At 49.5% G+C, this 26443-nt stretch overlaps 1 protein-coding gene and 1 long non-coding RNA gene across 14 annotated transcripts in view; one reads left to right on the top strand and one right to left on the bottom strand.

Annotated features, from left to right (window-relative positions):
- Nucleotides 1-15213, bottom strand: part of ZSCAN1 (zinc finger and SCAN domain containing 1) — a 28733-nt gene extending 13520 nt beyond the window's left edge. The window contains exons 1-4 of one of the 13 annotated variants that reach the window (XM_047710798.1): nt 5177-5499; nt 4669-4764; nt 4235-4382; nt 2034-4094 (exon numbers count right to left, since the gene is read on the bottom strand). In XM_047710798.1, coding sequence (XP_047566754.1) covers nt 2034-2403 — 370 coding nt within the window. In that variant the 5' untranslated portion in view covers nt 2404-4094; nt 4235-4382; nt 4669-4764; nt 5177-5499. The other 12 variants (XM_047710795.1, XM_047710804.1, XM_047710797.1 and 9 more) reach the window with 12 other exon arrangements.
- A 556-nt stretch (nt 15214-15769) lies between these two features.
- LOC125089038 (uncharacterized) lies at nt 15770-25771 on the top strand. The gene is made up of 3 exons (XR_007123831.1): nt 15770-16033; nt 17546-17641; nt 24494-25771. It is a non-coding gene; the product is annotated as an uncharacterized LOC125089038 (long non-coding RNA).
- The last annotated feature ends 672 nt before the right edge of the window (nt 25772-26443 follow it).

The following is a 26443-nucleotide window of genomic DNA, read 5'->3' as shown; positions in this document are numbered from 1 at the left end:
TTTGCAGCTGTGTGACACAGCTTCTAGCAAAAACAAAACAAAACATAACAAAACAAAACAAAAAACAAACATAATGAATTGGGCTGTCCCCACTCATGGAGGTCCCTTTTTCAGAAAGCTCTCAGTTGGGGTGACCTGCTTCACCCTACTTACATCCTAATTCCCATTCTTCTGCTTTAAATTAGCCAATAAAGACCATATCTCTGAGCCCCTAGACAGCCTCCCCCCATAAAGGCTGAGCCCCTGGTGCGCATGCTGTCTCCCAGGGCTCTCCCTCTTGGGCCCCAGAGCATCAAGATCTATAAATAGGCTGCAATGGGCACGACACTCCTCCACATCCAGGTTCACTGCTGGGCGGGCTGGAGGATACGCCATGGACTAAGATGGGGAGAGGTTTGTTCTGTTCAGTTATTTTCCGGACACCCGCCATTAGAGACTTCAAGTGGAAATACTGGGTCTGTCTTCATCCTGCGCTTCCACCACGGTGACTGGAGAGGGCCGGCCGCAGCAAAGAGGAGAGCTGGGCTCCTGCTGGATCCCATCTGCGCTTCAGCGCCCCACACGCAGCCCTGTACCAGCGAGCTCCCAGGCTCCCTTCCCTCAGTGCACATCTCGTCCTGCCCCTTCCCATTCCTCACCTGCCGGGAGCTTCCTTTCCCAAGGAATGAAGCCCAGTGTTGAGGCAGCAGCACGCAGATATCCCTCAGGCCCGGCCACCTGCTACTCCAACTACCTCCCTGTCCGTAGGACCCCAGCCTGGCCCGATGCAAAACATGTACAAGACTCCCTTGCTGAAAATGATAGGGAACCTAAAGATGGCGACAGCAAAGCATTAACACCAGCCTGGGCCTTCCAGGCTTGAGGCCCTGGGGGTTGCATGGGTCCACCAAGGACCAGACACAAAAGCTTTCTGGCTCCTTCGTTCTTGGAACAGTGAGTTCCAAGGGCCACTTTATCTGCCTTGCCCATCTTCATTATTTCACAGGAACCTGGGAACGAGACTCCATGACACCATTCGGTGCCTTCCAACCGGGACTATGCTCCGGCCTCTGCAAAACACGACATGCGAAACTTTCCTGAATGAGTCAGCCTGCTCCCTGCGGGCAGTGTGGAGGCCTGGGAACCCTGTTTTCTGTAGATTTCAAGGCTTTTCTGAACCTTAGGCCTGAAGACACCCTCATCACAGTCCCCATGCTAGGCCCTGAGGGTTGACTTCCTCCAGATGTGATGCGGTCTACACTTCTGTTGACATTACTGGGAAAGAGGGAGCCCCAGTCCATGGGACTGGGGCCTGGGAGGATGGCAAATCCCCACAGGGTCACAGGGGCAAGAAAGCATGCGGACAAAGCCCCTGCAGCGGGCAGGGGGCCAGGGAGAGAGGAGGTGTCAATTCACCTGCAGACCTTCCAGCTATTTGAGACCCCTCTGCTGTGCTCTCTCCTACACCCGTTCTGTGACAACTGTGGACCGAGGCGGCAGTCTCCACAACCAGCCCGTGGGCCTCCAGGACAGGTCTGTGTCCCATGGACTGGATGCAGGGGAGGACTGGACAGGACCTGGTGGGGGGGCATGGTCCACAGTACCTCGTGTGGGCCAAGACCCGGGGTCCTTCTGAGGGAGAGGCAAACAAGTGCAAAGCCACAGGCCAGATGGACACATGGTAGGATGGAGAAATCCTCGACTACCAACTGAGTGAGAAAAGTGAGGCGGACAGAGGCGTGCAGCACAATGACATTTATGTAAAACAAAGAAAAACACAGGTGTGTGATATGACAATGCGCATGGGCAGGACATGTGCAGGCAGGGGCTTGCTGGAATGGCCTGGGGTGCTGCTGGTGGGGAGAGGGAACGGGACAGGAGCGGGTGGGGGGGTGGTGGGAGTAGTGCTGGGTGGACGCGGCACTCTGAGTCCCAAAGGAAAAAGTAGTATGATCCTTGGGCACTGAGCCACGGAGCCATTGGCCAGAACCCAAACCCAACACCTGCTCCCCCCGGCAACCACTTGCTCTTCAGGGTGAGGCCCGTCCCCTCACCTTCCTGTTGCGACATCTCTATGAGGTCCTCCACCAGGGTAGCGGCCTCCTTGCAGGTGCGGGGGCCCTGCGACTGCACCCAGGTCCTCATCTTGCTGGGCAGCGCTCCCAGGAACTGCTCCAGCACCAGCAGCTCCATGATCTGCTCCTTCGAGTGTGCCTCGGGCCGCAGCCACTGGCGCAACAGCATCCAGAGATGGCCCAGTGCATGGTGTGGCCCGCCTGCCACACGGTACTGGAACTGTCGGAAACGCAGGCGGCAGGCCTCAGTATCCCCAGGGTTGGGTGGCTCAGGAGCCCCATCCTGCTGCCCCGGGGCTGGGATCTGGGTATTCCTGGGGGAGGCGAGGGCTTTGGGCAACGGGAGCATCTCTCCGGCCTCTGAGGGCAAGCAGGCTGGATCCCAGGACCGTCCCAGCAGCTCCAGACAAACCCAGGTGGCAGCAGATGGATGCAGTCAGCAGTCAGGGGCCTGCAGAGAGGGGCAGGCGCAAAGCGGCCACATCACATGGTGGCCACCACCTTGCTCAGCACTCCCCTCACTCTCTCTCTCCTTGCCAGACCTCTAGTTCCCAAGGAACTGATCCGAGCCCTCCCCATCTCATTCTGACCTAATCTCCTTCCACGACACTCATGGGTTACATTGGGTTGAAGACAAGGCACTGGTCACCCCAGGATCTTTGTATGCGCTGTTCCTACCCACACTCCTCTCTGATGTTGATCCCAGCCCAGCTGTCACCACAGCAGCATGTCACCATGGTTTGGCACAGGCCATCATCCTCGTCTCCTGGTCTTTAGTGTGCTGTCTTCATGACTCTTACCTCGTCATGAACATACCCCATTTCCTTACTTAGCATACGTCTGCCTCCTTCACTCATTTCATCATTCACACGGTTTGCTAAGCTTCGAGGGGAACAGGATTCCTGCCCTGGTGGAGTAGCCGGAACTGCCCAACACAACTCCCTATGGGGTTGGAAATGCTCTTCTTCTGTGCCATCCCGCCTGGCACAGCTGCCAGCTAATATGTGGCTCCTAAGCACTAGAAATAAGGAACTGGACTTTCAATTCCCTTTAAATGGAAACAGCCAAATATGCTACATAATAGCACAACAGAAGCTTCCTGCCTGCCTATGCTGTCTTTCTTGTCTTTTCCACTAACTTAATACTGAGGGAGGAGGCGGTGAGGACAAGGGGGGAAAGAGACTAAAAACAGAGGGAAAGTGGGAAGGGCAGTGAAAAAATAGCATTTTGTGCATTTTCCAAGCTTCCTATAGCGAACATCCAACTGAAGAGAACGTTAAAGTTGTAAAAATAAAAATGAGATTTTTTCTTTTTTTTAAACACTTGTACTCTGTGCTGATCCAATAGTCAAAGTACAAACTGGCACGACCTTTCTGGAAAGCACCACATGGCAGCTTGTATATCAAGACCATTCTGGAAGTTCGCGTGCTGTGGAATTTATCTGAAATTGGGACAAAGATTTAGGCACCAAGAATCACAACAGAAGTGCCCAACAGTCAAGCCTGGCGAGATCAACTACCCTCCCATCACATGGTGGAGAACTTATGACTGCAAAATGCACGGTAACATAACATGCTCAAGGCAGGCAGACGTGACATACAGATGGTATGAGGTACAGGGTAAAGTGGGATGCAAATGATATATGAGGGTCCCAAAAAGGGACGCCGGGAGAGCCCCAAAGGCGCCCAGCCAAATGCTACGTTCTTCATACTTCTCTTAATCTCCCCCAAATGGTATTTTGATCATGTTTGACCTTCATCATGAAGAAAGAAAAAAAAAAAGGAACAAAAACATTTAGGAAGGATTTTTAATGACATGGGAAATGCTTATGACAAGTGAAAAGTGGAGGAGTAGTCCACGTGACTTTTTCCTTCTTGATCCTCTGGAGAACTTTCATGTGCACGTGTGTGGGTTTTACAATCAGGAACGAGAGGTGTACACACGCACGGAGGGCGACTCACGAGGGCCGTGCCCTGCAGCGATCTTCCCGCCGCTTCTTCCACCAGCAGCCCGACTGGGCGTTTACAAGCTCCGTCACCCCTGCTGAGACCACAGGCAAAAACACTCTTATGCTGTAGTTTCATATGTGTATTTTTGAAAGGAAAAAAAAGGGAGGGCCCGTTTCGCAGCCTCACAGGTTCAAGCAGTCCTTCCTTCTGCTCTGGGATCTCAGACCTTACCCTTTTCTCCGGTGAGCCAGGAAGTGTGCCCCAGGCAGATTCCAGGGTGGAGAATCGCAGCTCCTCAGCACCCTCCAGGGTCCCGGGATGAAGTCTATGTGGGGAGAAGCTGAGTTGATGGAGGCTCTAGAGGGGTCAAGTGGGGCTCCTAGCGGAAAGCGCGTTAGGCCTATGGGCGGGTGTCTGGGGCCCATGTTGGAGGGGGGATGATGTCCTCATGTGGGGGTCTGGACCATATTGGGGAACCCAGGCTGAGGAGGGGGCCTGGAAGATGTAGGAATCTTAGGCTGATGAGGATGGGCTTGAGGTCTACATGGGGAGCGGCGTGGTCTTGGGGTCTTGGAGATCCGCTCTGGGGGTGATGAGGATTGATGCTAGGGGGTCTCTGATTGTCACCTGCAGGGCTCAAAGCCACGTGGACAGGCCGGGCTTACCTGCGGTGGGCACCGAGATCTGACGCGGACACTGTGTCAGGTTCTGGGCTGCTGGCTGGTGGGGGGAGGGGGAGCTTGGGCTGGGCCGAGAGGGGTCTGGAGTGGACAAACGAGGGTGGAGGGACTGTCTGCCCCGGCTAATGGGGAGGGGAGATGCCACCGGGACCGGGGCTGGGCGGAACGGCGCGCCGCGGCCCCCTGCCCACCTCCACCTCGGCCCCCCCGCCTAGCGTGCGAGGCTCGCCCGCCTCCCTCATCCCCAGGGACCTCGCGGCCCCGCGACGGCTTCCCCGACCAGGCTCGGCCCCGCCGCTGGCCTCGGGCTGCGTGCGCCTCCAGCCCGAGCCCGGATTCGTCTCCACCCGCGCTTCCTCTAAAGCAATCCCAGCCAGCGCCCGCCGACTCCGGCGCCCTCGGCCCGCCCCGCGGCCCCTTCCCGCGGCCGAGCAGCCCGGCGGGCGCACTGACGGACGAGGGACGACGGCCGGACGGGCCGCGGCGGACTCACCGCGCGCGGACTCCGCTCCGGCCAGTGCCGCTCCGTCATGGCGGCGCCTCGGCTTGAGAGCCAGCCCAGCGGCCGACGCGCGGACTACAACTCCCAGAACCCCGCGCGCCGCGGGAGGCCGCCATTGGTCCGGAGAGGCGCGCAGAGTCGTCCCCGAGCGCCGCGCGCCGCGGGTCTCCCTGGCGGAGGACAGGGTGGTAACGCGCGGGGCTGCGCGGACCAATCGGAAGCCGTTCGGAGTTCTTCACCCCCGCAGCGCCCCAGAGTTACCCTGGACAGGTTCGGTCGCCATGGCAACGGGGCAAGCCGCGTCGCAGTGAGGTTGCAGGAGACGGGTGGGTAGGAGGATGGGCGGGGCTGCGTGAGGGCCGCGGTCAGGCTCTCTTTGCGGTGTCCAGGCCCGCCCGCAAGCCAGAAATGCCAATTAAACAACGTGGCGTTTCGTTTGTTCGCTTCACTGTAGGAGCGTCTCACATTGAGCATGCTAACATATTTTTATTTTTAAAATTTATTTATTTTTAAAGATTTTGTTATTTATTTGACAGAGATCACAAGTAGGCAGAGGCAGGCAGAGAGAGAGGAGGAAGCAGGCCCCTGCTGAGCAGAAAGCCCGATGCGGGGCTAGATCCCACGGTCCTGGGATCATGACCTGAGCTGAAGGCAGAGGCTTTAACCCACTGAGCCACTCAGCGCCCCACGTTAACATATTTTTAAAATACACGTCTGTTTTAGTAGAATATGTGCCAGAATAGGATTACTAGATTTCGCAAATAAATAATACAAGAGGCACAGTTAGACTTAAATGTCAGATAACAACGTTGTTTTTTAGTATTACTGTTTCAGTGTATTTTTAAAACCTAGAAAATACATGTATAGTAGAGTATGTAATTTTCAGTGTAGCCATGTCCCACAGTAGGGTTACCAGATTTAGTACATAAAAATGCAGGATGCCCCCCTGAATTTAAATTCCAAGTAAACAATAAATACTTTTTTAGTATGAGTGTGTCCCATATTTATTATATTTAAAATCTTTTTACAATAAATAAATTGAGTATAAGTATTTTTTGATATATTTAAGTGTCAGAATAGGGTTGCCGAATTTAGCAAATAAAAATACAGGACAAATCCTAGCTAAATTTGAATTTCAGAGGAGTGATTTTTTTTTTTTATTATAAATTTGTCCCAATAGTATATTTGGGATATACTTATACTAAATAATAATAGTAAGGGCGCCTGGGTAGTTCAGTCATTGAGCATCTGCTTTCGGCTCAGGTCATGATCCCAGGGTCCTGGGATGGAGCCCCACATCCAGCTCCCTGCTCAGCAGGAAGCCTGCTTCTCCCTCTGCCACTCCCCCTGCTTGTGTTCCCTCTCTCCCTGTGTCTCTCTCTGTCAAATAAATAAATAAAATCTTTAATAAATAATAATAGCAAATACTATGGTAATTATGAAGAGTGTATCTTATTATTTGTCCCAGTATTATATTTGGGACTTTTTTTTTTAAGATTTATTTATTTGACACACAGATATCACAAGTAGGCAGAGGGACAGGCAGAGATATAGAGGGGGAAGCAGGCTCCCCGCTGAGCAGAGAGCCCAATGCAGGGCTCGTTCCCAATACCCCGAGATCTTGACCTCAGCCAAAGGCAGAGGCTTTAACCCACTGAGCCACCCAGGTGCCCCTATTTGTCTTTGGTACATATTTAAACCAAGTTCTAATACCAAATATTCTTCTAAATACTAATACTATATTTTACTCTAAATACATTCCAGTAGTATGTTTGGAACATACTTATACTAAAGATTTATTGTTTATTTTAAACTCAGACTGGGGGTAAAGTAATGATTCAAAGGGGTTTCACAGCTCTGGGACTGGGCTCAGGGTGGCAGTAGCTGCCCAGTGCTGAGATGCGGTAGCAGGAGGATGCAAGTGGGGTTGGGGAACCTAACAAAGGAGATGGGAGCCCCACCTCTGGGAGCCTCGGACTGACTGCCATTTATCTGCCAGACAGCAGTGCCTGCTTGGTGCTGTTCGGGGGTGGGGGGTGAGCATATCAGTGAGCAGGACTGATGGGGCTTTGGCCTTGAAGGGCCCGCAGTTTACACCCCAGGAAACAAGTAAAGCAGATGCTTGCTGGAAGTGTAAGTACCTTAGAGAAAATAAAACTAGGTGTGGACATATACAATCTCGGGAGGGGCAAGAGGGGCCACTTAGCTGGGTGGTCGGTGCCGTGCCTCTGTCTCATCTCTTGCTGGCTGCTGGTCCCTGGAGTGTTGTATTCAAGCAGGCACTGCTACGTGCAGAAGTCACAGATGGGACAATCCAAGTGCCGAGGACTTACTATGCTCCAGTGACATTGAGTTCCCTGGCTCATTTTCTTGGTAGCAGAAATTGGCCTGACCTTTTGGCCTGACTTATGCATTCATAACACTGCAACGCACCTCAGAAGTAGAGAACATTCACTTAGTTTGTTTTGAGAGCCAGAGGGAAAGACATCTCATCATCAGGCAGTTTGAATGCTAGATCCACTGGGAGGCAGTCTGGTGCCAGGCACAGTTTTCCAAACATTTTGTAAGCAGCAGAAACTTTTGTTCCCAATGACACAGGTAAATCTCAATTTAAAAAGTAAGTTGGGGGCGCCTGGGTGGCTCAGTGGGTTAAGCCGCTGCCTTCGGCTCAGGTCATGATCTCAGGGTCCTGGGATCGAGTCCCACATCGGGCTCTCTGCTCAGCAAGAAGCCTGCTTCCCTCTCTCTCTCTCTCTGCCTGCCTCTCCGTCTACTTGTGATCTCTCTCTGTCAAATAAATAAATAAAATCTTAAAAAAAAAAAAAAAAAAGTAAGTTGGGGGGGTGCCTGGGTGGCTCAGTGGGTTAAGGCCTCTGCCTTCAGCTCAGGTCATGATCCCAGCGTCCTGGGATCGAGCCCCCCATCGGGCTCTCTGCTCTGCGGAGAGCCTGCTTCCTCCTCTCTCTGCCTGCCTCCCTGCCTGCTTGTGATCTCTCTCTTTGTTAAATAAATAAAATCTTCCAAAAAAAAAAAAAAAAAAGTAAGTTAGAGGGCAAAAAAAAAAGTAAGTTAGCCAGAAGCCTTACTGCCCTGCCAGGGGCCGGAAGGAGGCAGAATGGAGAGCACAGCAGTAGGCATCGGGTTCCTTTTTAGGGTGATGAAAATGTTTTGGAATTAGCGGTGACAGCTGCAAAACACCGTGAATATACTAAAAAGCACTGAACTATACACTTTAAATGGTTGTGTTTTATGCTGTGTGAATTATACATCAAAAACATATCAGTAAAAGGAAGCAGAAGTATCTGGGTTGTAGGAAGATCTGGTGCGGCCATATCACACGAACAGGTGCCTCTGGGACTTGAAACCAGATACAGAGTTTTAAAATTTTTTGTGGGAAATATTTGAGGATATTTAAGTTTTGGAACACATTCGGCATCTTTTAGCTCAGTCGACCATCTGCACGCCCCGGGACCAAGCGTCCCCACCTAGGAACGCTCTGGCGTCACTGTCGGAAAAGCCGAACACGCACCAGCGGAGGAGGGCTGCGCTGTGCTCTGTTCGCGCTGTGGGATATTCTGTACCAGCGAGAAAAACGTCGTCTACAGCAGAGGCCAGAAGGCTTTTTTTGCAAAGGGCCAAATAGTGAATATTTTTGGTTTTGTTGGCCATATGGTGTCTGTCACAGAGACTCGGCTGTGCTGTTGCAGTCGGAAAGCAGTCATAAACAATACTCAGAAAGACAGGGTTGGCTGTGTTCCACTAAAACTTGGTGCTTTTTTTTTCCCTTTAGGTGGGACTGAAGTCATGACCCTGACATTGTGAGCTGCATGCTCTACTGACTTAGCCAGCAAGCCCAGGCATCCCTCCAAGAAAACCTTATTTATCAAACTAGGCAGTGTTTTACCTTCAGACTGTAGTTTATGGAGCCTGAATTCCAACATGGGTGAGACTTTGCCTGGTCTAGAACATCCTACCCCCAGATGGCGGATGGGGCCTGGGCTCTGACGTCAGCTCCTCAGAGCGGCTTCCCCCACCCCCTGAGCTGAAGCGGCCCCACCCCGCCGAGCTCTCTCAAGTCTCCTCTGCTTTGTTCTTCCCTGCACCTTTTGGTTTTTAGACTAGTTTTGTGGTGACTTGTTTCATTGACTTTACTCTACAAATGGAAGTCTCTTGTGGAGGAGACCAGCTCAAGGGCAAGTAAGGGTTGTATGGAGGACCCAGGGGGAAACCGAATTCCTGGTGGGTTTTCCAGGTCACTGTCCGCCCTTGCCTTTAGGAGTTGGTGGAGAAGGCGGCATATCAGCCGAGCCCCCGAGACCAGAGCATCTTTATATTAACACAGTATGCCGTAGTTATCACCTGTTTTTTGTTTTTTAAGATTTTACTTATTTGTCAGAGAGAGACAGTGTGCACAAGCAGGGGAGCTGCAGGCAGAGGGAGAAGCAGGCTCCCCGCTGAGCAGGGAGCCCAACGTGGGGCTTGATCCCAAGACCCCGGGACCATGACCCGAGCCCTAGGCAGACGCTTCACCGACTGAGCCACCCAGGCGCCCCCTCACCTATTTTGTTACTACCTCTGGCAGAAAGGAGAATGTCGTGTGAGTAGACAAGGAGCGGGAAAGGCTTTCTTCCATCGTGGACCCCCGGGAGCGAGCGGCTGCCTGCTGTGCCCCAGCCACGGGTGCAGGAAGAGCACAGACAAGGACGGCGCAGCCCAGCTCTGACAGGCACCTCTCGCTCACGGCACACAAGCAAGTTCTAGAGCATCGCCACTGCCAGTGAGGAATGATCTGTCAGGGCCAGGCTGGCCCAGAACCGGAAACATAAAACCCAGAAGGAAGGGAGCAGAAAGAGAGACACAGAGGAATGAAAATGAAGTTCAGGTGCTCCCTGGGTTTCATTCCAGGAGCCAAGAAAAGTGTGGGTCTGAGCTTAAGTGGCCTATGAAGTGCACATAGGCTGGAGGGTTGGGGACCCTGGGCCTCCTGGATGGGGACCTCCATAGCTCTCAGCAACATTTAAAAGGGTTACAGAGCTAACTCTCACACAGAGGTGGAAGGAACACATGGCATGGGCTTTTTTTCCTGGAGAGTAAGGCTGGCTCAAGCATCACAGGTTTTCAGTGATCCACGGTGGCCCCAGTGAGAAGGACCTCGCCATGCAAAGTGCGGACCCAGAATCTTCATGACCCTGGGGGTGTTCGCAGTAGCCTCCCCAACCAGAACCTGTGCCTCTGCCAGGTTGCCTGTTAAGGCAGAAGGTGCCTTGGGCTCTGCACTCTGACGCTTCTTGACAGATTGTTACCAGACTGCTGGTTCCAACTCAGGTCCCACCGCGCGCCGCTCAGACATCAGTACTCAAGATGTGCGATGCTGGGAAAGGAAGAGTTGCTTTATCCTGGAAGCCAGCAACCTGAGAACACGGCAAACAGACGTCTCAAAGGCCATCTTCCCTGTCCAGGCGAACCCAGGACACTCTGCTGTGTAGGGTGACCACCACCCTGTCGCCGGCCCAGGACTGAGGGTGTCCATGGAATATGGTGGAACTTAGGTGGCTCAGTCCCCGAGCTCTGTGCTGGCTGGTGTGAACCCAAGAAGCAGCCTGTGCCTGAGCCCCCACTCCACGCTTCCCTCGTTCTCACTCCTTCCCTCCCTGCCCAGGTCAGTTACTCAATGCCTCCCTGCCAGCCTCGGCCACACAACCCAGTTTCTGTCCTTCCTTTAGCCCCTGCCCGGTGGCCTCATGTGTTCCTGCGGCCTAGCTGGCGGTCCACTTTGGGTGGCCCTGAGTGAACATCTTGGCCCAAGAGGAGGACCTTGGGGAGCCAAGTGTCCCTCTGACCACCTGGGGTTAAGCCAGGCCACATCTGTGCTGAGCCCTCTGCTCGTCTCAGCAGACACTAGAGAGAAGATGAAAGCCATCCTCTTGGAGACAGAGGCCAAACACCCACTAACTTAGTAGCCCTCTGGAGCAGCTTACTCTGGGACCCCAAAAGGCTTGCTGGGTCGAACAAATTGGGGCAGGTCAGGGTCAGCCTCACACACCTGCATGCACTCCCCAGGCCGTGGCTGATGTAGGAAAGACGTTAGGGTTTGAAGCCGGCGGCCAAGAAGGAATTCTTGAGATGTCTTTGGTGCAAAAAGGGTTTTATTAAAGCACGGGGACGGAACCCATGGGCAAAAAGAGCTGCACTGGGGTCGTGAAGAGTGGCTGATTATATACTTTCAAGTTGGGAGGGGATTAAGTAAAGTGTCAGTCTCTAAGGAATTTTGGAAGCAAGCTCTTCAGGACTTTGAGGGGGCTAGCTGTTGTTGGGAAGGATCATTTATTACAGTCTCATAAAACCTGAGTCGTGAGACCCTCCAGATGTGTATCGGTGGGCCATACGCTTGGGGGGTGATTGCCATCACGTAGCTTGGAGGGTAAAGATAAAGGAAGTTTCCGAAGGTATTTTTATATGTTAAAGTAGACTTACAGGGTCCTGGGGGTCAGGCTAAGATTGCCTTTGGCCCTCAGCAAAATTAAGTTGAGTCCCTAGAGGAATGTCACTCTGCCTGTTTCAAGGACTTGTCCATGGGCTATAGAATACAAGGAAATTTAATAATTTTTCTTCTGCCTTTGTTTCCCACATCATTGGCCACCCCTGGCGACTCCCAGACCCTGCAGGGCTTGCTGGAGTTATGGACAGAGGTCAGTCTGGGTCAGGCCCCACAAACCCAGCACCACACCCACCCTGGTCCTCCGGCATCTCCTGGAACCTTCAGCACTGGCTGGGTCTAGAGGCTCGGGGCTGGTCTGGGTAAGGACCCGAATGCCCCCCCCCACAGGTCCTAGCCAGCCTGGTGTCTCCTGGAATCTGCAGGGCTCAGAGGGCCTGATGGGCTCCAGAGCGGGTCCAAGTCAGCCCCATGCTGGCCTGGGCCCTGCCCAGTGTCTCCGGGCAGCTCCCAGATCCCGCAGGGCTTTCTGGCCTGGTGGTCTGGGGCAGAGCCTGGCAGGCCCTGCAGGGTCCTCCTCCCACAGCACAGCAGCCGGGCTCCAGGGTCCCAAGTTCTCTGCTCCTCTGCACCCCATCTGTACCGGGTTCATCTGTTCATTGAGCGGTCTGGGCGGCCACCTTAGGGTACATGTGGCCCTGCAGGAGCCAGGGGCGGGGGGAGCAGCAGGGTGGCTGGCTAGTGGGATTCTGCTCCAGAAACGGGAGCCTGAGGGGCCAGGAGCACCCCTTCTAGGAAGAGAGTACTGGGGGCATCGCTAGGTGACAAAGTCTATTGTGGACGATTCAGGGAAAGGCTGGGAGCTGCTGCTCACTCTGCCAAGCTGGAAGGCTGGACGGAGGTGGGGCTCTTCAGAGGGGATGGGCGAGAGCAGCCCTGTGGCTAGGGCAGAGGCAGGTGGGAGAAGCAGAGTCCAGGATCTCCAGCCGGGAGAGGCAGCCCTCTGGAGGCCCAGGGGGGTTTCAACTCTGCTGGGGGGAATGAGGAGGCTGAGGAAGGGAGTGCAGGGCACCAGTTCCTGGCATGAGAGCTGCACTGTGACTTTTGTGGGTCTTTTCCTTTCTTTTTTACTTTTTAAAAATTTATTTATGTTTTTAAAGATTTTATTTATTTATTTATTTATTTAGGAGAGAGAGAGAGAGAACACAACCATGAGCAGGGGGAGGGGCAAAGGGAGAGGGAGAAGCAGGCTCCTTCCCTGACGCGGGGCTCCATCCAGGCACCCGGAGATCATGACCTGAGCCTAAGCTGGGTCCTCTGCTTAAGGTCTTGCAGGCTAAAACGAGGGTGTCTGAAGGGCTTTGTTTTTTTCTGATGGCCCTTCTTAAACACAGAATGACCATATGACCTGGTAATTCCACTCTTTGATAGATACACAAGGGCAATGAACATATATGTCCACGCAAAAACTTGTGCACAAACGTTACGAGCAAGCAGCAAGTGGAAACAGCTCAAGTGTCCTTCAACTGGTGAGTGGATGGAATATGCCATATCTGTGCAATGGAGTGTGATTTGGCAAAACAGAACTGAAACTACGGCATGGATGAAACTTAAAATATTATGCTGTGTGAGTGCAAGAAGCCTGTCACAAAAGACCATATACTGTATGCCTTCATTTATATGAAATGTCCCAAACGGGTAAATGCATAGAGACAGCAGTCAGTTCATGGTTGCCTAAGGCTGGGGGAGGACAGACTGGTAGGTGAAGGCCTTATAAGAAGTACAGTGCTTTTTGAGGGGGAAGAAATATTCTAACATTGATTTTCGTGATGGCTGCACAAATATGTGAATGTGCTAAAAGTCACTGAATTCTACACTGTAAAAGGGTGAATTTCATGGTAGGTGAATGATACTTAGATAAAGCTGTTACCAAAAAACAAGGGAATTAATATGTTACAAAGCATAGCCCTTTGTTACACCCTGCTTTAAGAAAAAATCAAACTGGGAGCCTGCTTCCCTCTCTCTCTCTGCCTGCCTCTCTGCCTACTTACGATCTCTCTCTGTCAAATAAATAAATTTTTAAAAAATTAAACTATTTTTTATTTTTGCTTTTCAAAAAGATTTATTTATTGGGGCACCTGGGTGGCTCAGCATCTGCCTCCAGCTCACGTTATGATCACAGGGTCCTGGAATCGAGCCCTGCACTGGGGTCCCCGCTCATCCAGGGCCTGTTTCTCTCTCTCCTCCCCACGCTTGCTCTGTCGCTATCGATCTCTCAAATAAATTTTTTAAGATTTTACCTATTTATTTGAGAGAAAGAGAGAGAGAGAGAGCAGAGGGAGCGGCAGAGGGAGAGGGAAAGAGAGAAACTCAAGCAGACTCCCCTCCGAGCCTGGAAGTCAGTCTCTGACCCTGAGATCATGATCTGACCCAAAATCAAGAGCCAGTTGGTGCATTAACCGAATGAGCCCTTCAGGCTCCACTCATCCCTCAAACTACTTAAAACCATGGAGATAATTTTAAGTTCGAATACTGAATATTCAGTAGTACAAGTTATTTTTTCTAAAAATTTTATAATGGAATTTTAGTTATGTTGGAAAATGTCTCTTATCGTTACATTATGTACTGTAGTTAAAACAGGACACCCAAAACACGGGGGCTTGCTTTCCAATGACACAAAATGGCAGTGGCCGGGAACGGGTTAGGGAGTAGCCCTGGGTTTGGGGGTTCCTGGCTGGTGCGTTTGGTTAAGGGTGGCTCTCGGTTTCAGCCCAGGTCCTGATCTCAGGGGTTTGTGACATACCCGCCCCCCCTCAGGCTCCCGCTCCGTGCGAGATACTTGGGATTCTTTCGCCCCTCCCCATGTGCCCCTCCCCTCGTTCGCTCTTCTCTCCCTGAAGCAAATAAATACATCTTTAAGGAAAAGGGGTCTGAAAATCCCTTAAAGAGCCACCAAGAAGAGCACAGAGGACATGGACTGGGGGGTCCGCCCTGTGCAGAAAAGGCTGGGAGGCGAAAAGTGCGTGGAAGACATCATACGCCAGGGGGTCAGGGCTCCGCCCGGCGTGGGCCATATGCCCACCTCGCCCGCACACAGGCCGGCCGGGAGGGCCGAGCGCGCGGCGTCCGCGAGAAGCGGCCCAAGGCTCGCCTGCACCTCCCTTCCCAAACCCAGGTTCGCTCCGCGCAGGCGCGCTTCTCCGCGTTCCGGCGCTCCGAACGCGCAACGAAACCGCCCCAGGATCCCTTCACCTCCCCTTCGCGTCAAGGAGGCAGAAACGCGGGGGAAACCTCGGTTACGACAGCCTCGTGATTTAGCCGAGCCCGAGCGCCTGTTTCATGGAAGACGTACCCGACGGTGCGTGAGGGAAGCCTGCCTCCGTCACCCACCCGATGAACGGAAACACCGGGCAGGCACAGAACACTTGAACGCGCGCCCTTGTCATCAAGACACTTACTCTGACTTCGTCCTCAGGAAGGTGTACTTGTGAAGACAGCGTCTTTCGACAGCTAGAGCTGAGGGCTGGCAGCCCCCAGACGCTCCCAACCCCGCGCTGCCACGAAGCCTTCTGGGAGCGGTAGTCCGAGCCTGAGCACGGGACCCGGAGGAATGCAGACAGTGGACTGCAACTCCCAGGAGGCCACGCTGCTGGGAGACACCTATTTTTCCAGCACCGCCCACTACGTTCTTTCCTCGGGAGGAGGACCCGCCCCGCGGAGCCTCTGGGAAAGGTAGTACGAGGCCCGAGGTCCACGCCCGCCACCTGGTGGACAAAGTTGGTGTGACTACAATCTCCTGTAACTTCTGGAATCCCTCTCCTCAGGCTTCTCGGACTCTCCGTAGCCACCGATTGCGTGCTTCTGGAGTTCGATAACCTGACCAACGTAGTTTCGGGGAATTATAGTGAGAGAAATCCGTCTCATTGCCGCCTACGCCCGGCCGGGGAGCTTAAAATGGGTCGGAAGGTCCCCTTTTCCCCAGCCCGGCCCGGTCGAGCTTGTCCATTGGGCGGACACGCCTATCGCCGCGCCTTCTGGGAAACGTAGTCTGACCCTCTGGGAGCTCAGGTGTGTCGACTGCTGGACTAGGACGAGGGCTCCCGGGATGCCTATGCGGCGGGGTCCGTCTCTCCGGAGTCCCCGGCCGCTCTCTCCCATTGGTCAGGGGCCGCAGCGCGGGGTTTTCTGGTCCTGGTAGTTACGCTTTGCCCCGGGTGCCGCGGTCGAGTGGAGAGGCTACGCTGGCGGCGGGGCTGGGGTCTGTTCCGTGGTGTGGGGCAGTCCTGGGCGGTCTGTCCGGAGCCGCGAGCCGGTGGGCGATGGAGGGAGCAGGTGGGGCTGCAGGTGGCGCCTGGAGGACCTCGGAGTCGGAAGAGGCGACGGCCGCGGGGCCTCTGGCAGCCCGCCCTCGGGTGAGTGGCCGCGCGCCCTCCCTTCCCGGGTCGGGTGTGCACCCTGCTCCTGAGTCTCGGATGGGAGTCGGTGCCCTAGCCCGTCGCTGTGGCCGGGCGCGGCAGAAGACCTCGTAATCCTGCAGCCCTTGCATGTAGCGCGATGTCCCGTAACCAGTAGAGGTCGAGACGAAACTTACCGGCGAGAAAGTTGCACACCCGGGTTCCCGGTGGCTTCAGCTACCGCGCACGTAAGGGACGAGCAGTTCTGTCTTCCCATCGTCTGGAATGACGGTCGGAAAGACGAAGCGTCGCTCAGTTCGTGTTTGTGAAGCCGCCATAACCGTAATTCCCGCGCTGTTAACTGAGTTCAGCCTCCTCTTTTGAAAAAACAACCCCCCCAAGAAGTGGGAACTGCTTCCCGAGACCGTTGTGAGGCGTAAGAAAATTTCCGTTAGGGGCGCCTGGGTGGCTCAGTGGGTTAAGCCGCTGCCTTCGGCTCAGGTCACGATCTCAGGGTCCTGGGATCGAGTCCCGCATCGGGCTCTCTGCTCGGCAGGGAGCCTGCTTCTCTCTCTCTCTCTGCCTGCCTCTCTGTCTACTTGTGATCTCTCTCTGTCAAATAAATAAATAAAATCTTAAAAAAAAAAAAAGAAAAAGAAAAAGAAAATTTCCGTTAGATGAAGTGCTTGCTGAAGTACCGCGCCCGGCGTGGGATGAGGATCCCTGGCAAAGGTTAACGTTATTGTCGGCAAATATTAACGTTATCGTTTTCATGCACCTGGTGGTATAAAAAAGGGGGGTTGTCAAGGGAAGCGTTCTTTTGGTTTTGTGGAAGATCCCAAGTTGATCAAGAAATGGGGGAGCTGTGTAGGGGTTACATTTTAGTGTAATGTAAATTAGTGTAAAATTACATTTTAGTGTAATGGCAGCTCACCTCTGAAATGGCTGATGCGGAGCCCTGATGCCCCCCGCGAAGGCTCAGGTGTATCCCTCAGGAGCCAGACAGCTTTTAGAACATCTCCCTGGTGCATTCGCATTCACACGTAGCCGTCCCTGCTTTTCTGGGAGCTTTGCAGGGGTAAGGTTCTGGCTCAGCAGGCATGTGGGTGACATTTCAAGGGCAGGTTACTTTCCATGATGTGACGGTCGACTTCTCCCAGGAGGAATGAGGCCTGATGTGCCCTGCCCAGCTGACCCTGTACCATAACGTGATGCTGGGGACCTTAAGACACCTGGTCACTGTGGGTGAGGCTGTTCCCCATGTCCACTTCTATTTGCGTGGGGTCTTGGCAGAGTGGGTTTGATTTAGCTGGGAGTGTGGAGTCACTGGGGGATTTGTCCTCATCAAACCTCAGCCTGAAGCGGCTGCCTGGTTCATTTTGTAGAGCATGTGACTCTTGATCTTGGGGTTGTGAGTTCATGCCCCATGTTGGACATTGAGCTTACTTAAAAACAAATAAAACAAAACGTTGTCCCAAAATGTATATGAAAAGAACCAGAACCTCACAGCTTGATCATTCATTTGCCCAGGACCTTGGAACCTCAAGCCAGATACTGTTGCCCACCTAGAATTTGGAATAGAGCAATGCATGATGGACAGAGAGCTCTCCCAGGATTCCTGCCTAGGTGAGATGGGAAAGGATCTTTACAGTCAGTGTTTGTTTATATGTACCTTCATATCTTCCTTCTCTACTGCTTTTCATTACCTTTTCATTTCCATAATTCCATCTGGGATCATTTTCCTTTTGCTTCGAGTTCCCTTTATCATTTCTTTCAGAGTGACAGAACGCCTTTATTTTGTGTTTGCCTGAAAATGCCTTAATTTCATCTTAATTTTGGAAAGATACTGTAAACAGAATTTTAGGTTGTCAGGTTTTTTGGTTTTTGGTTTTTTTTTTTCTTTTCTCAGCACTTTGAAGACACCATGCAGTTGTCTTCTGGACTCCATGGTTTCTGTTGAGAAGTCAACCGCCTTCTTATTTTTGTTACTTTGAAGACAATGGGCTTTTTTATTTTTTTGCCCACGGTACTTCCAAAATGCACAAAGTTTACATGTACAATTGAAACATTTTGATAAATGTATGCACATATGTAATTCTCATCTAAATGGGGCTCGATATTTTCATTACTTCACGAAGTTCCTTTGTTACCTCTTTCCATTTCCGAAAGGCAACCACTATTGAGATTTTTTTTTCCACCATAGGTTATTTTTACCTTTTCTAGAACTTCATATAAAGCGAATTATATATTATTTCTTTTGCGTATGGCTTATTACCCTAAGATTTTTGAGATTCATCTGTGATTTTACATGCATTTTTATTTCTTTACTTTTTACTTTTTAGTATTTAGGGACATTTTATTTCTTAATCACTTACAATTTATCCATTCACTTGATAATGAATATTTGGATTGTCTCTAGTTTTGGGCTGTTATGAATAATGGTGCTAACATTCTTGTGCAATGTTTCCAGTGGACTTGTGTTTTTATTCTCTTGAGTAAATGTCTAGGAGTGGACTTGTTGGGTGATAGATTAACAGTTTTGATTGGTAGTGCCTTAGAATCAGTTTGGGGGGCGCCTGGGTGGCTCAGTCAGTTAAGCGTTTGCCTTCGGCCTTTGGCTCAGGTCATGATCCCATCAAGCCCCACACTGGGCTCCCTGCTTAGCAGGGAGCCTGCTTCTCCCTCCCCCATTGCCCCTGCTTGTGTGCTCGCTCTATCTCTCCCCTTCTCTGTCAAAGAAATAAAATCTTGGGGCGCCTGGGTGGCTCAGTGGTTAAAGCCTCTGCCTTCGGCTCAGGTCATGATCCCAGGGTCCTGGGATCGAGCCTCACATCGGGCTCTCTGCTCAGCAGGGAGCCTGCCTCCTCCTCCTCTCTCTCTCTGCCTGCCTCTGTGCCTACTTGTGATCTGTCAAATAAATAAAAATCTTAAAAAAAAAAAAAAGAAATAAAACCTTAAAAAAAAAAGAATCAGTTTAGGAAGACTTTATATCTTTTTTTTTTTTTTAAGATTTTATTTATTTGTTCGAGAGAGAGAGAGCGAGAGCGTGAGCACAGGCAGACAGAGTGGTAGGCAGAGGCAGAGGGAGAAGCAGGCTCCCCGCCAAGCAAGGAGCCCGATGTGGGACTCGATCCCAGGACGCTGGGATCATGACCTGAGCCGAAGGCAGCTGCTTAACCAACTGAGCCACCCAGGCGTCCCAAGACTTTATATCTTAACATGTCTAGCCTTCTAATTTTGTTTATGGTATATTTAGGTAATTCTTGCAGCAATATTTTTCAGTTTTTTTTTTTTTTTAAGATTTTATTTACTTATTTGACAGACAGAGATTACAAGCAGGCAGAGAGACAGTCAGAGAGAGGAGGAAGCAGGCTCCCTGCCGAGCAGAGAGCCCGACGTGGGGCTCGATCCCAGGACCCTGGGACCATGACCCGAGCCGAAGGCAGAGGCTTTAACCCACTGAGCCACCCAGGCGCCCCTATTTTTCAGTTTTTAAGCATGTGGGTCATGCACATCTTTTACTAATTTTATTCCTAGAAATTTGGCATTTTTTGTGCTATTGTAAATATTATTTGTAATTTCATTTTCTTATTATTTGTTGCTAGTGTATATAAATATAATTTCTTCTTAACTGACATTCTATCCTGTGTGAACTTGCTAAAATCACTTAATTGTTCTAGTAATTTATTTTCAATGTCTTTAGATTTTTACCCAGTCATGTTGTTTTCAAATAAGGATTGCTTTGCTTCTTCCTTTTGAGACTTTACACTTTTTCGTTTACCGTATTATTATACCAGCCAAGACCTCTATAGTACTTTTTAAAAAAAATTGATGTGTAATTAACATATAGTGAGATATGCTGTTCCTAAGACTACGTCCAATAAAGTTTTGCAAATGTATATTTGTGTGACCTATACTCCAGTCCACACATAGCATATTTCCATTCCCATACATTTCCTAATGTCCTTTTCCACTTAGGACTCCCCCAGTGTGGCAACCATTCTTCTGATACCTGTCACCATAGATATCAAGTACAATGTTAAATAAAAGTGGTAAGAATGAACATCCTTGCCTTGCTCCTGATGTTACGGAATAGCATTAAATATTTTACCATTAAATATTATCTGAAACCCTTTATCAAATTGAGAAAGTACTATTCCTGGTTTCCTGAGGACTTTTTTTTTTTTTTAATCATGAATGGGTGTTATCAAATGCTGTATATGCATCTGTAGACATGGTTGAATTTTTTTTTCTCCGTTCCATTGATTTCTGCTTTCTATTATTCCCTTTCGTTGTTTTGGTTTAATTTGGTTTCCTTTTTTCTGGCTTTTTTGGGGCAGAAGCTTAGTTCATTAATTTTAATGCATTCTCTTTCTAATGTTTGCATTTATAGTTATACATGTTCCTTTAAATCTTAATTTCAACTGCATCCTGCACGTTTTCACATGTTGTATTTTCTTTCTTTCTTTCTTTTTTTTTTTAAGATTTTATTTATTTGACAGACAGAAATGACAAGTAGGCAGAGAGGCGGGCAGAGAGAGAGGAGGAAGCAGGCTCCCTGCTGAGCAGAGAGCCCGATGTGGGGCTCGATCCCAGGACCCTGAGATCATGACCTGAGCCGAAGGCAGAGGCTTTAACCCACTGAGCCACCCAGGCACCCCACATGTTGTATTTTCATTATTGTTCAATTCATTGTTTTTTGTTTTCCAAATGTCTTGAACTAAATGGTAATGAAAATACAACATACAAAAGTGATTTCTTCTTTGATTCGTGAAGTACATTGTTCAATTTCCAAGTGTGAGGGGATTACTGTTATTGATGGCTAGATTATTTTCATTGTGGTTGAAGAACATATTCTGTATGAATTCAGTCCTTTTAAATTTATTGAGAAATGTTTTTACGATACAGCATATGGTCTATTTGGGTGGGTAGGTGGGTATGTATGTATTCTGTTACTGTTGGATGTGGTGTTTCATAGAGACCTGTCATCCCTTTAAAGTCTTGGCTTTTGGAATTCTGTCATTTTGGCCTGGATGAGGCTCCCCCTTGTGTCTGTCTCAGTTCTCTGGAAAGGTAGGCACAGTTTACCAACTGTTCTTCAGAGAGAGGAGAGGGTTTACAGGGAACAGATGAATGAAATCAGAAAGAACTGATGGTTTAGTTCTACATTTCTGGGTACGGTGCTTTAAGCCCACACTGCCTGTGAACTTTCACCTTTTTTTGGGTGAGTCTTTACTATGTACCCAGTAAAAAGTTGCATTTTAGAAGTGGGAATTTTAGTCTCGTGTCTGTCTTCCCCCGGAGACTGTCATTTAGAATGGTTTTACTAGCTTCATTTGTAACATTGAGGTATGTAATGAAGTGCTGAAAGGTTTGATATCAAATGTCAGAATCATACGATTTCCTCTGCAGGTTATTGCCCTTGAACACTAAACACCTAGGATGGTACCTTTGATCAGTCTAGATCAACTCTCTGTTCTTATCTTTTCAAATGTTTCCTCTGCTGCTTCAGTCTCTCTTGTAACTCTAACTACACATTAATCCTTTTGTCAAGTGTTCTGTTTTTATATTATTTTCTCTCCTTTTGTGTCATCATAAAATTTCCACTTACCTGCCTTTGAATTCACAGATTCTTTCTTCTGTTGTATCTAGTCTGCTATGAAGTCTTCTCAGGTTTACTTCAGATACTACATTTTTATTTAATTCCAGAATGGAATTTTCATTTGAAAATTTCCCATGAAATTCTGTTATGTTTATAATAGGTTGGGTTTTTTCCCCAGTCAGTGTAAGTGAAACTTTATTGAGGCCCCAGGGCCATGGGGCTCGGGCAGGAGGCCACCCTGTGGGGAAAGGAAGAGCTGATGGAGGGGCTTTATTGACATTCTTCTCGGGGTGTGGATGGTTGGTGCGGCCACACGTCTGGGAGCACAACGCTCGTTGCAGTTGAATTTCCGGGCGAACTGGCAGAAGGAAGGCTAGGGGACGTACCTCCAGGCCAAGCACCAAATGCAGGGGCTCTTCTGGATATTGTAGTCTGAGAGAGTGCAGCCGTCCTCCCCCAGCACAGACATTGATCTTCAAGTGGCTTCAAGTGGGAACCCTCATTGTCTTGGCTTTGACATTCTCAATGGTGTCACTGGGCTCCCATGAGGGTAACGTTCTTGCTTGTCAGGGTCTTCATGAGGATCATCTCTGTGTTTGCTGCTCAGCCACCAAGTTGAAGAGAAAGAGCTATAAGAGTTATTTTTCATTTTTTTCCTGCTACTTCTAATGTTTGGTATATCTGTCTCTATTGACTTTTTTTTTCTTGGTGATGAGTCACATTTTCCTGATTCTTTACATGTCTAGTCAATTTCTGTATACTGAATGCTGCACACGATGCATTGGAGAGATGATGGAGTCTTGTCTTCTACCAGAATTGTCCATTGTGTGGGAGGCCACGGTAAGGCTTGAGACGAGAACCAAACCAGGCCCTGACTTGTGCCTCCTTTAAAGGCTGAATAGCCGAACAAAAGGCTTAGGTCGATAAAGTCGAGTAGCACTGAGAAAGGGTTTGTGCTATGTGTTGTGTGCTCGCCTACATGACTTCCCACACGTTTGCTAGTCAGATAGAGACGATTTGGCTGGGGTCAGAAATTCTTGGCTGGTCCTTGCTGTCCTTGCATGGGCTATAGACTACACCACTGTAAGACTGTGCTGTGCTTACACAAACTATGTCTTGAGTGGCCTTGAAGTCAGTACATCTGGCGCTAGAAGATCTGCTATTGATGTTTAGGAAATAGATAATGGGAAAGCTTGAAGGATTTTCTGTGCATGTTGCAAACTCTTTAGTAATCAGCTAAAAATAGATACTTTTCTTATGATTGTTTCTGTTAGTTATATAATGCCTCACAGCCTTGAATAAAATCAGCACTATTGGACATCCTCCTTGGTGCTCCTCCTGCCCCCATCTCTTTGTCTCTTAATTTCTTTTCAGCATCCTCTTACCCTCTCGACCCTGGTAGATTTGTCGCGCCGGCCGCGTCACCGTTGTTCTTTTTTTCTGGAGGCAGTTAAATTACTGAAATCATCCTAATCCTGATGAGGCTCAGGTTTAGGATTTATTAAAGTAACATAAATTTGGTTTTGCTTTAGTTCTTGAATGTAGTTCTTATCCTTGAGGCTGTTTCCTTCTAAGGTACAACTTTCTACAGTTTCACCAGAATGCCTCGGGTGCTCACTGGGTCAGAGCCAGTGTCCCCCAACACTTGGTAACTTCTGAAACCTCTGCTCAGCCCTGTAGCAGCTGTTCTTTGCCTTCTGTGCACTTGCAGTTGGAGTCCAGTTAAGGACTCCAGGAGAAACCCTCTGCAGGTTTCCAGCCCCCTCTTTGCTCTGCGTGACCTTGCAAAGCCCTCCTTGCATTCAGCTCCACAGCCTCCTCCCACGTCAGAAACACAAGGCCTCCCCGCCACTGGGAGTCAGGCTGCTGAGCACAAGGAGGTGCCCTGTCAGGCCACCTCGCAGACATGTCCCAAGCGTCCCTGGTGCTCTAGGTGAGTTGCCTCTGCCTAGTGTGCAGACCACTCTGTGTTTATCCATATGCCTGTGGAACCCTCTCGTTCCCTGTGTTATTTGGGTACTGGAGACACAGTGGGAACAGGATGGACAAGGTTCCCCCCACCGTGGAGCCAAAAGCCGCTAGTATATGGTGTCTGGGGGGGGGGGGGCAGACAATAAAGAACGAAAAGAACAAAGGGATGTTGACTAATGCTGAGCAGTGTATGCGGGAAGTAAAACAGGACAATGTGGTGGAAAGTGACGAGGAACCCAGGCAGGCCGGGAGGTTGGGCAGGGTCTCTCAGAGGAGGTTACCTGGGACTTGAGAGCTGAATGATGAAAGGGGCGGGTTGCTGACACTGATGACTTTGGAGACCCAAGAAAGGTCCTCAGGCAGAGGGACTCTGTGCTAGTGGTGGAAATGGTCGTGTTAAGAGAGAACTAAAACCCAGAAGGAGAAGGACTGAGGAGAACTAAGGTAGTCTGACCCTGCTTCTGGGTGCTTTGGAAGACTGGATCTAAAGACATGTTCTTACCATCATGAAACTGGTTTGCTGGGAAGATTTATTTGTTATCGACTACAGGCAGAAAAGACGTTAGGTGGAGAAATGGGTCAGATTCTGGGATGTCCAAGCATAAGCGAAGGGCGGTGGTCCTGAGCATCTCATGTCTGGGGGTGTCTGCCTATTCTGTGACCTGTCTCGTAACGGTATCCCCTCTGCCTTTTGTGCTGACTGTTAGGTTGGTCAGTCTTCCTGTGGGTTCTTTGTGTTCTGTGTGTACCTTCCGTGTGGCTTTTCTTCTCAGAGTTCCACCTTTTTTTTTGTTGGTACTGTAAAACATCTACTCCCCCTGTGCACATCTTGTGGCTTTTATCTCAACATTCTCACTCTAGGAGTTTTCTTCTAAGCACCCAAATTATTTTTAATTTCCTTCTAGAAAGGAAGAGACCTAGAAGCCAAGAGTTGCCACCAACAGAGGCCTTTGCCGGGAAGGAGTTACCCAGCAGCATGAACCTGATGAGGCCTGTAGTGGATGGTTGCTGGTGTTCTACCACAGCAGATGGCTGGGAACCTGGGGACGAGTCGGAGAAGCAGAAGACACACAGTGCCATTTCCGGGCTGACGGGACATAAACAAGGGCAAGTAGTGAGACCCGGGTTGGGGACTGGGGAAATGCTGCAATTGTGGGAAAATGCAGCTTCAATTCAGACTTTTTCTTCACGGAGATTTCTTGTTAAAGAGTATTTCTATCAAATTGACTCAACTCAAAGCGTACAGCATAATTTTATTTTAAAAAATCATCAGGAAATCTTGGTGGGGAAGAAACCTTGTAAAGGCAGTCCATGTGGAAAACCTTTGGGAAACCTGTCGAAGTTGAATGAACATGGTAAAGATACCAGCCAGAGCTTATTCCTCTCTACACATGAGATAATTAACATAGGAGAGAAATTCTATGGATGTAAAGAAAGTGGCGATTTTTTTTAATCTATAGCTCACCCCTTTCTCAAGTCATGAGAACTCCTACTAAGGAGAAACCTATGAATGTAATGAATGTGGGAAAGCCTTTAAGAAACTTTCATCTCTTTCTTACCATCTGAGAAATCATGGTAGAGAGAAAGCCTATGAATGTAATGAATGTGGGAAGTCTTTCTGGCAGAGCCTACACCTCATTTTACACCGGAGAACTCACACTGGTGAGAAACCTTATGAGTGTAATAAATGTGGAAAGTCTTTTAGCCAAAATTCTCACCTTAATGTACACCGGAAAATTCATACTGGAGAGAAACCGTATAAATATGATGACTGTGGAAAATCCTTCAGTGGACGGTCTAATGTCAGTGTGCATAAGAGAACACATACTGGAGAAAAACCCTATAAATGTAACAAATGTGGGAAAAGCCCTTAGCGACTGCTCCTTCGATACACAACATGAAAGGACACACACTGGAGAGAAACTGTACGAATGTGATGAATGCGGAAAAGCCTTTGGTCACAGCTCTCATCTTACAGTTTACAAGAGAATCCATACTGGTGAGAAGTCATATAAATGTAACGGATGTGGGAAAACTTTCAGTTTTCATTTATCCTTCACTCAACATAAGAGAATGCACACTGGAGAGAAACCATATAAATGTCATCAATGTAGGCAGGCTTTTAATCAAGGTTCTGATTTTATTGGGCACTAAAAAACTCATACGAGGGAGAAAAAAATACATATTTCATTTTTTTTTAAAGATTTTATTTATTTATTTGTCAGAGAGAGTGAGCACAGGCAGACAGAGTGGCAGGCAGAGGCAGAGGGAGAAGCAGGCTCCCTTCTGAGCAGGGAGCCCGACATGGGACTCGATCCCAGGACGCTGGGATCATGACCTGAGCTGAAGGCAGCCGCTCAACCAACTGAGCCACCCAGGCGTCCCCATATTTCATTTTAATATATAAAAACTGTACACATACATTTAAATTTTGTGGGTTTTTGGTGCATTCCCAGAGAAGGGTTGAACCTACATGGCATTTGATACCTAGGAAAAATTTTTTAATTAGTGAGATCAAAAGTCTCTTTAGTAATACTAACTAATATGATTACCCAGTGTGGGAAGGGCTATTGCTCAGAAGTCAAAACAGGTTGAGGATATTTGGCTGAATGACTGATGTACTGTCCCAAAGAGCCAGAGTGCCATTAGTTGCTTCCTTGTTCCCCCAATGCTAGAAAATTGGGCTGCTTCTAATTTGTTTCAGGAATTCATTATAAACTGTAATTATGAACATTGTGTAGAAACATGGAAAATGCCTAGAATACAGTTGACCCTTGAACAACTGTTAGGGTCCGTGATCAAAGAACGAGACTGATTAAAGCAAAAATCAAACAAAGCTTTATTTCACGCCAAGC

The sequence above is a fragment of the Lutra lutra genome, chromosome 17 (assembly GCF_902655055.1).
Source record: "Lutra lutra chromosome 17, mLutLut1.2, whole genome shotgun sequence".
NCBI classification, from domain to species: Eukaryota; Metazoa; Chordata; class Mammalia; order Carnivora; family Mustelidae; genus Lutra; species Lutra lutra.
This window is presented reverse-complemented; position numbering and strand designations above follow the sequence as displayed.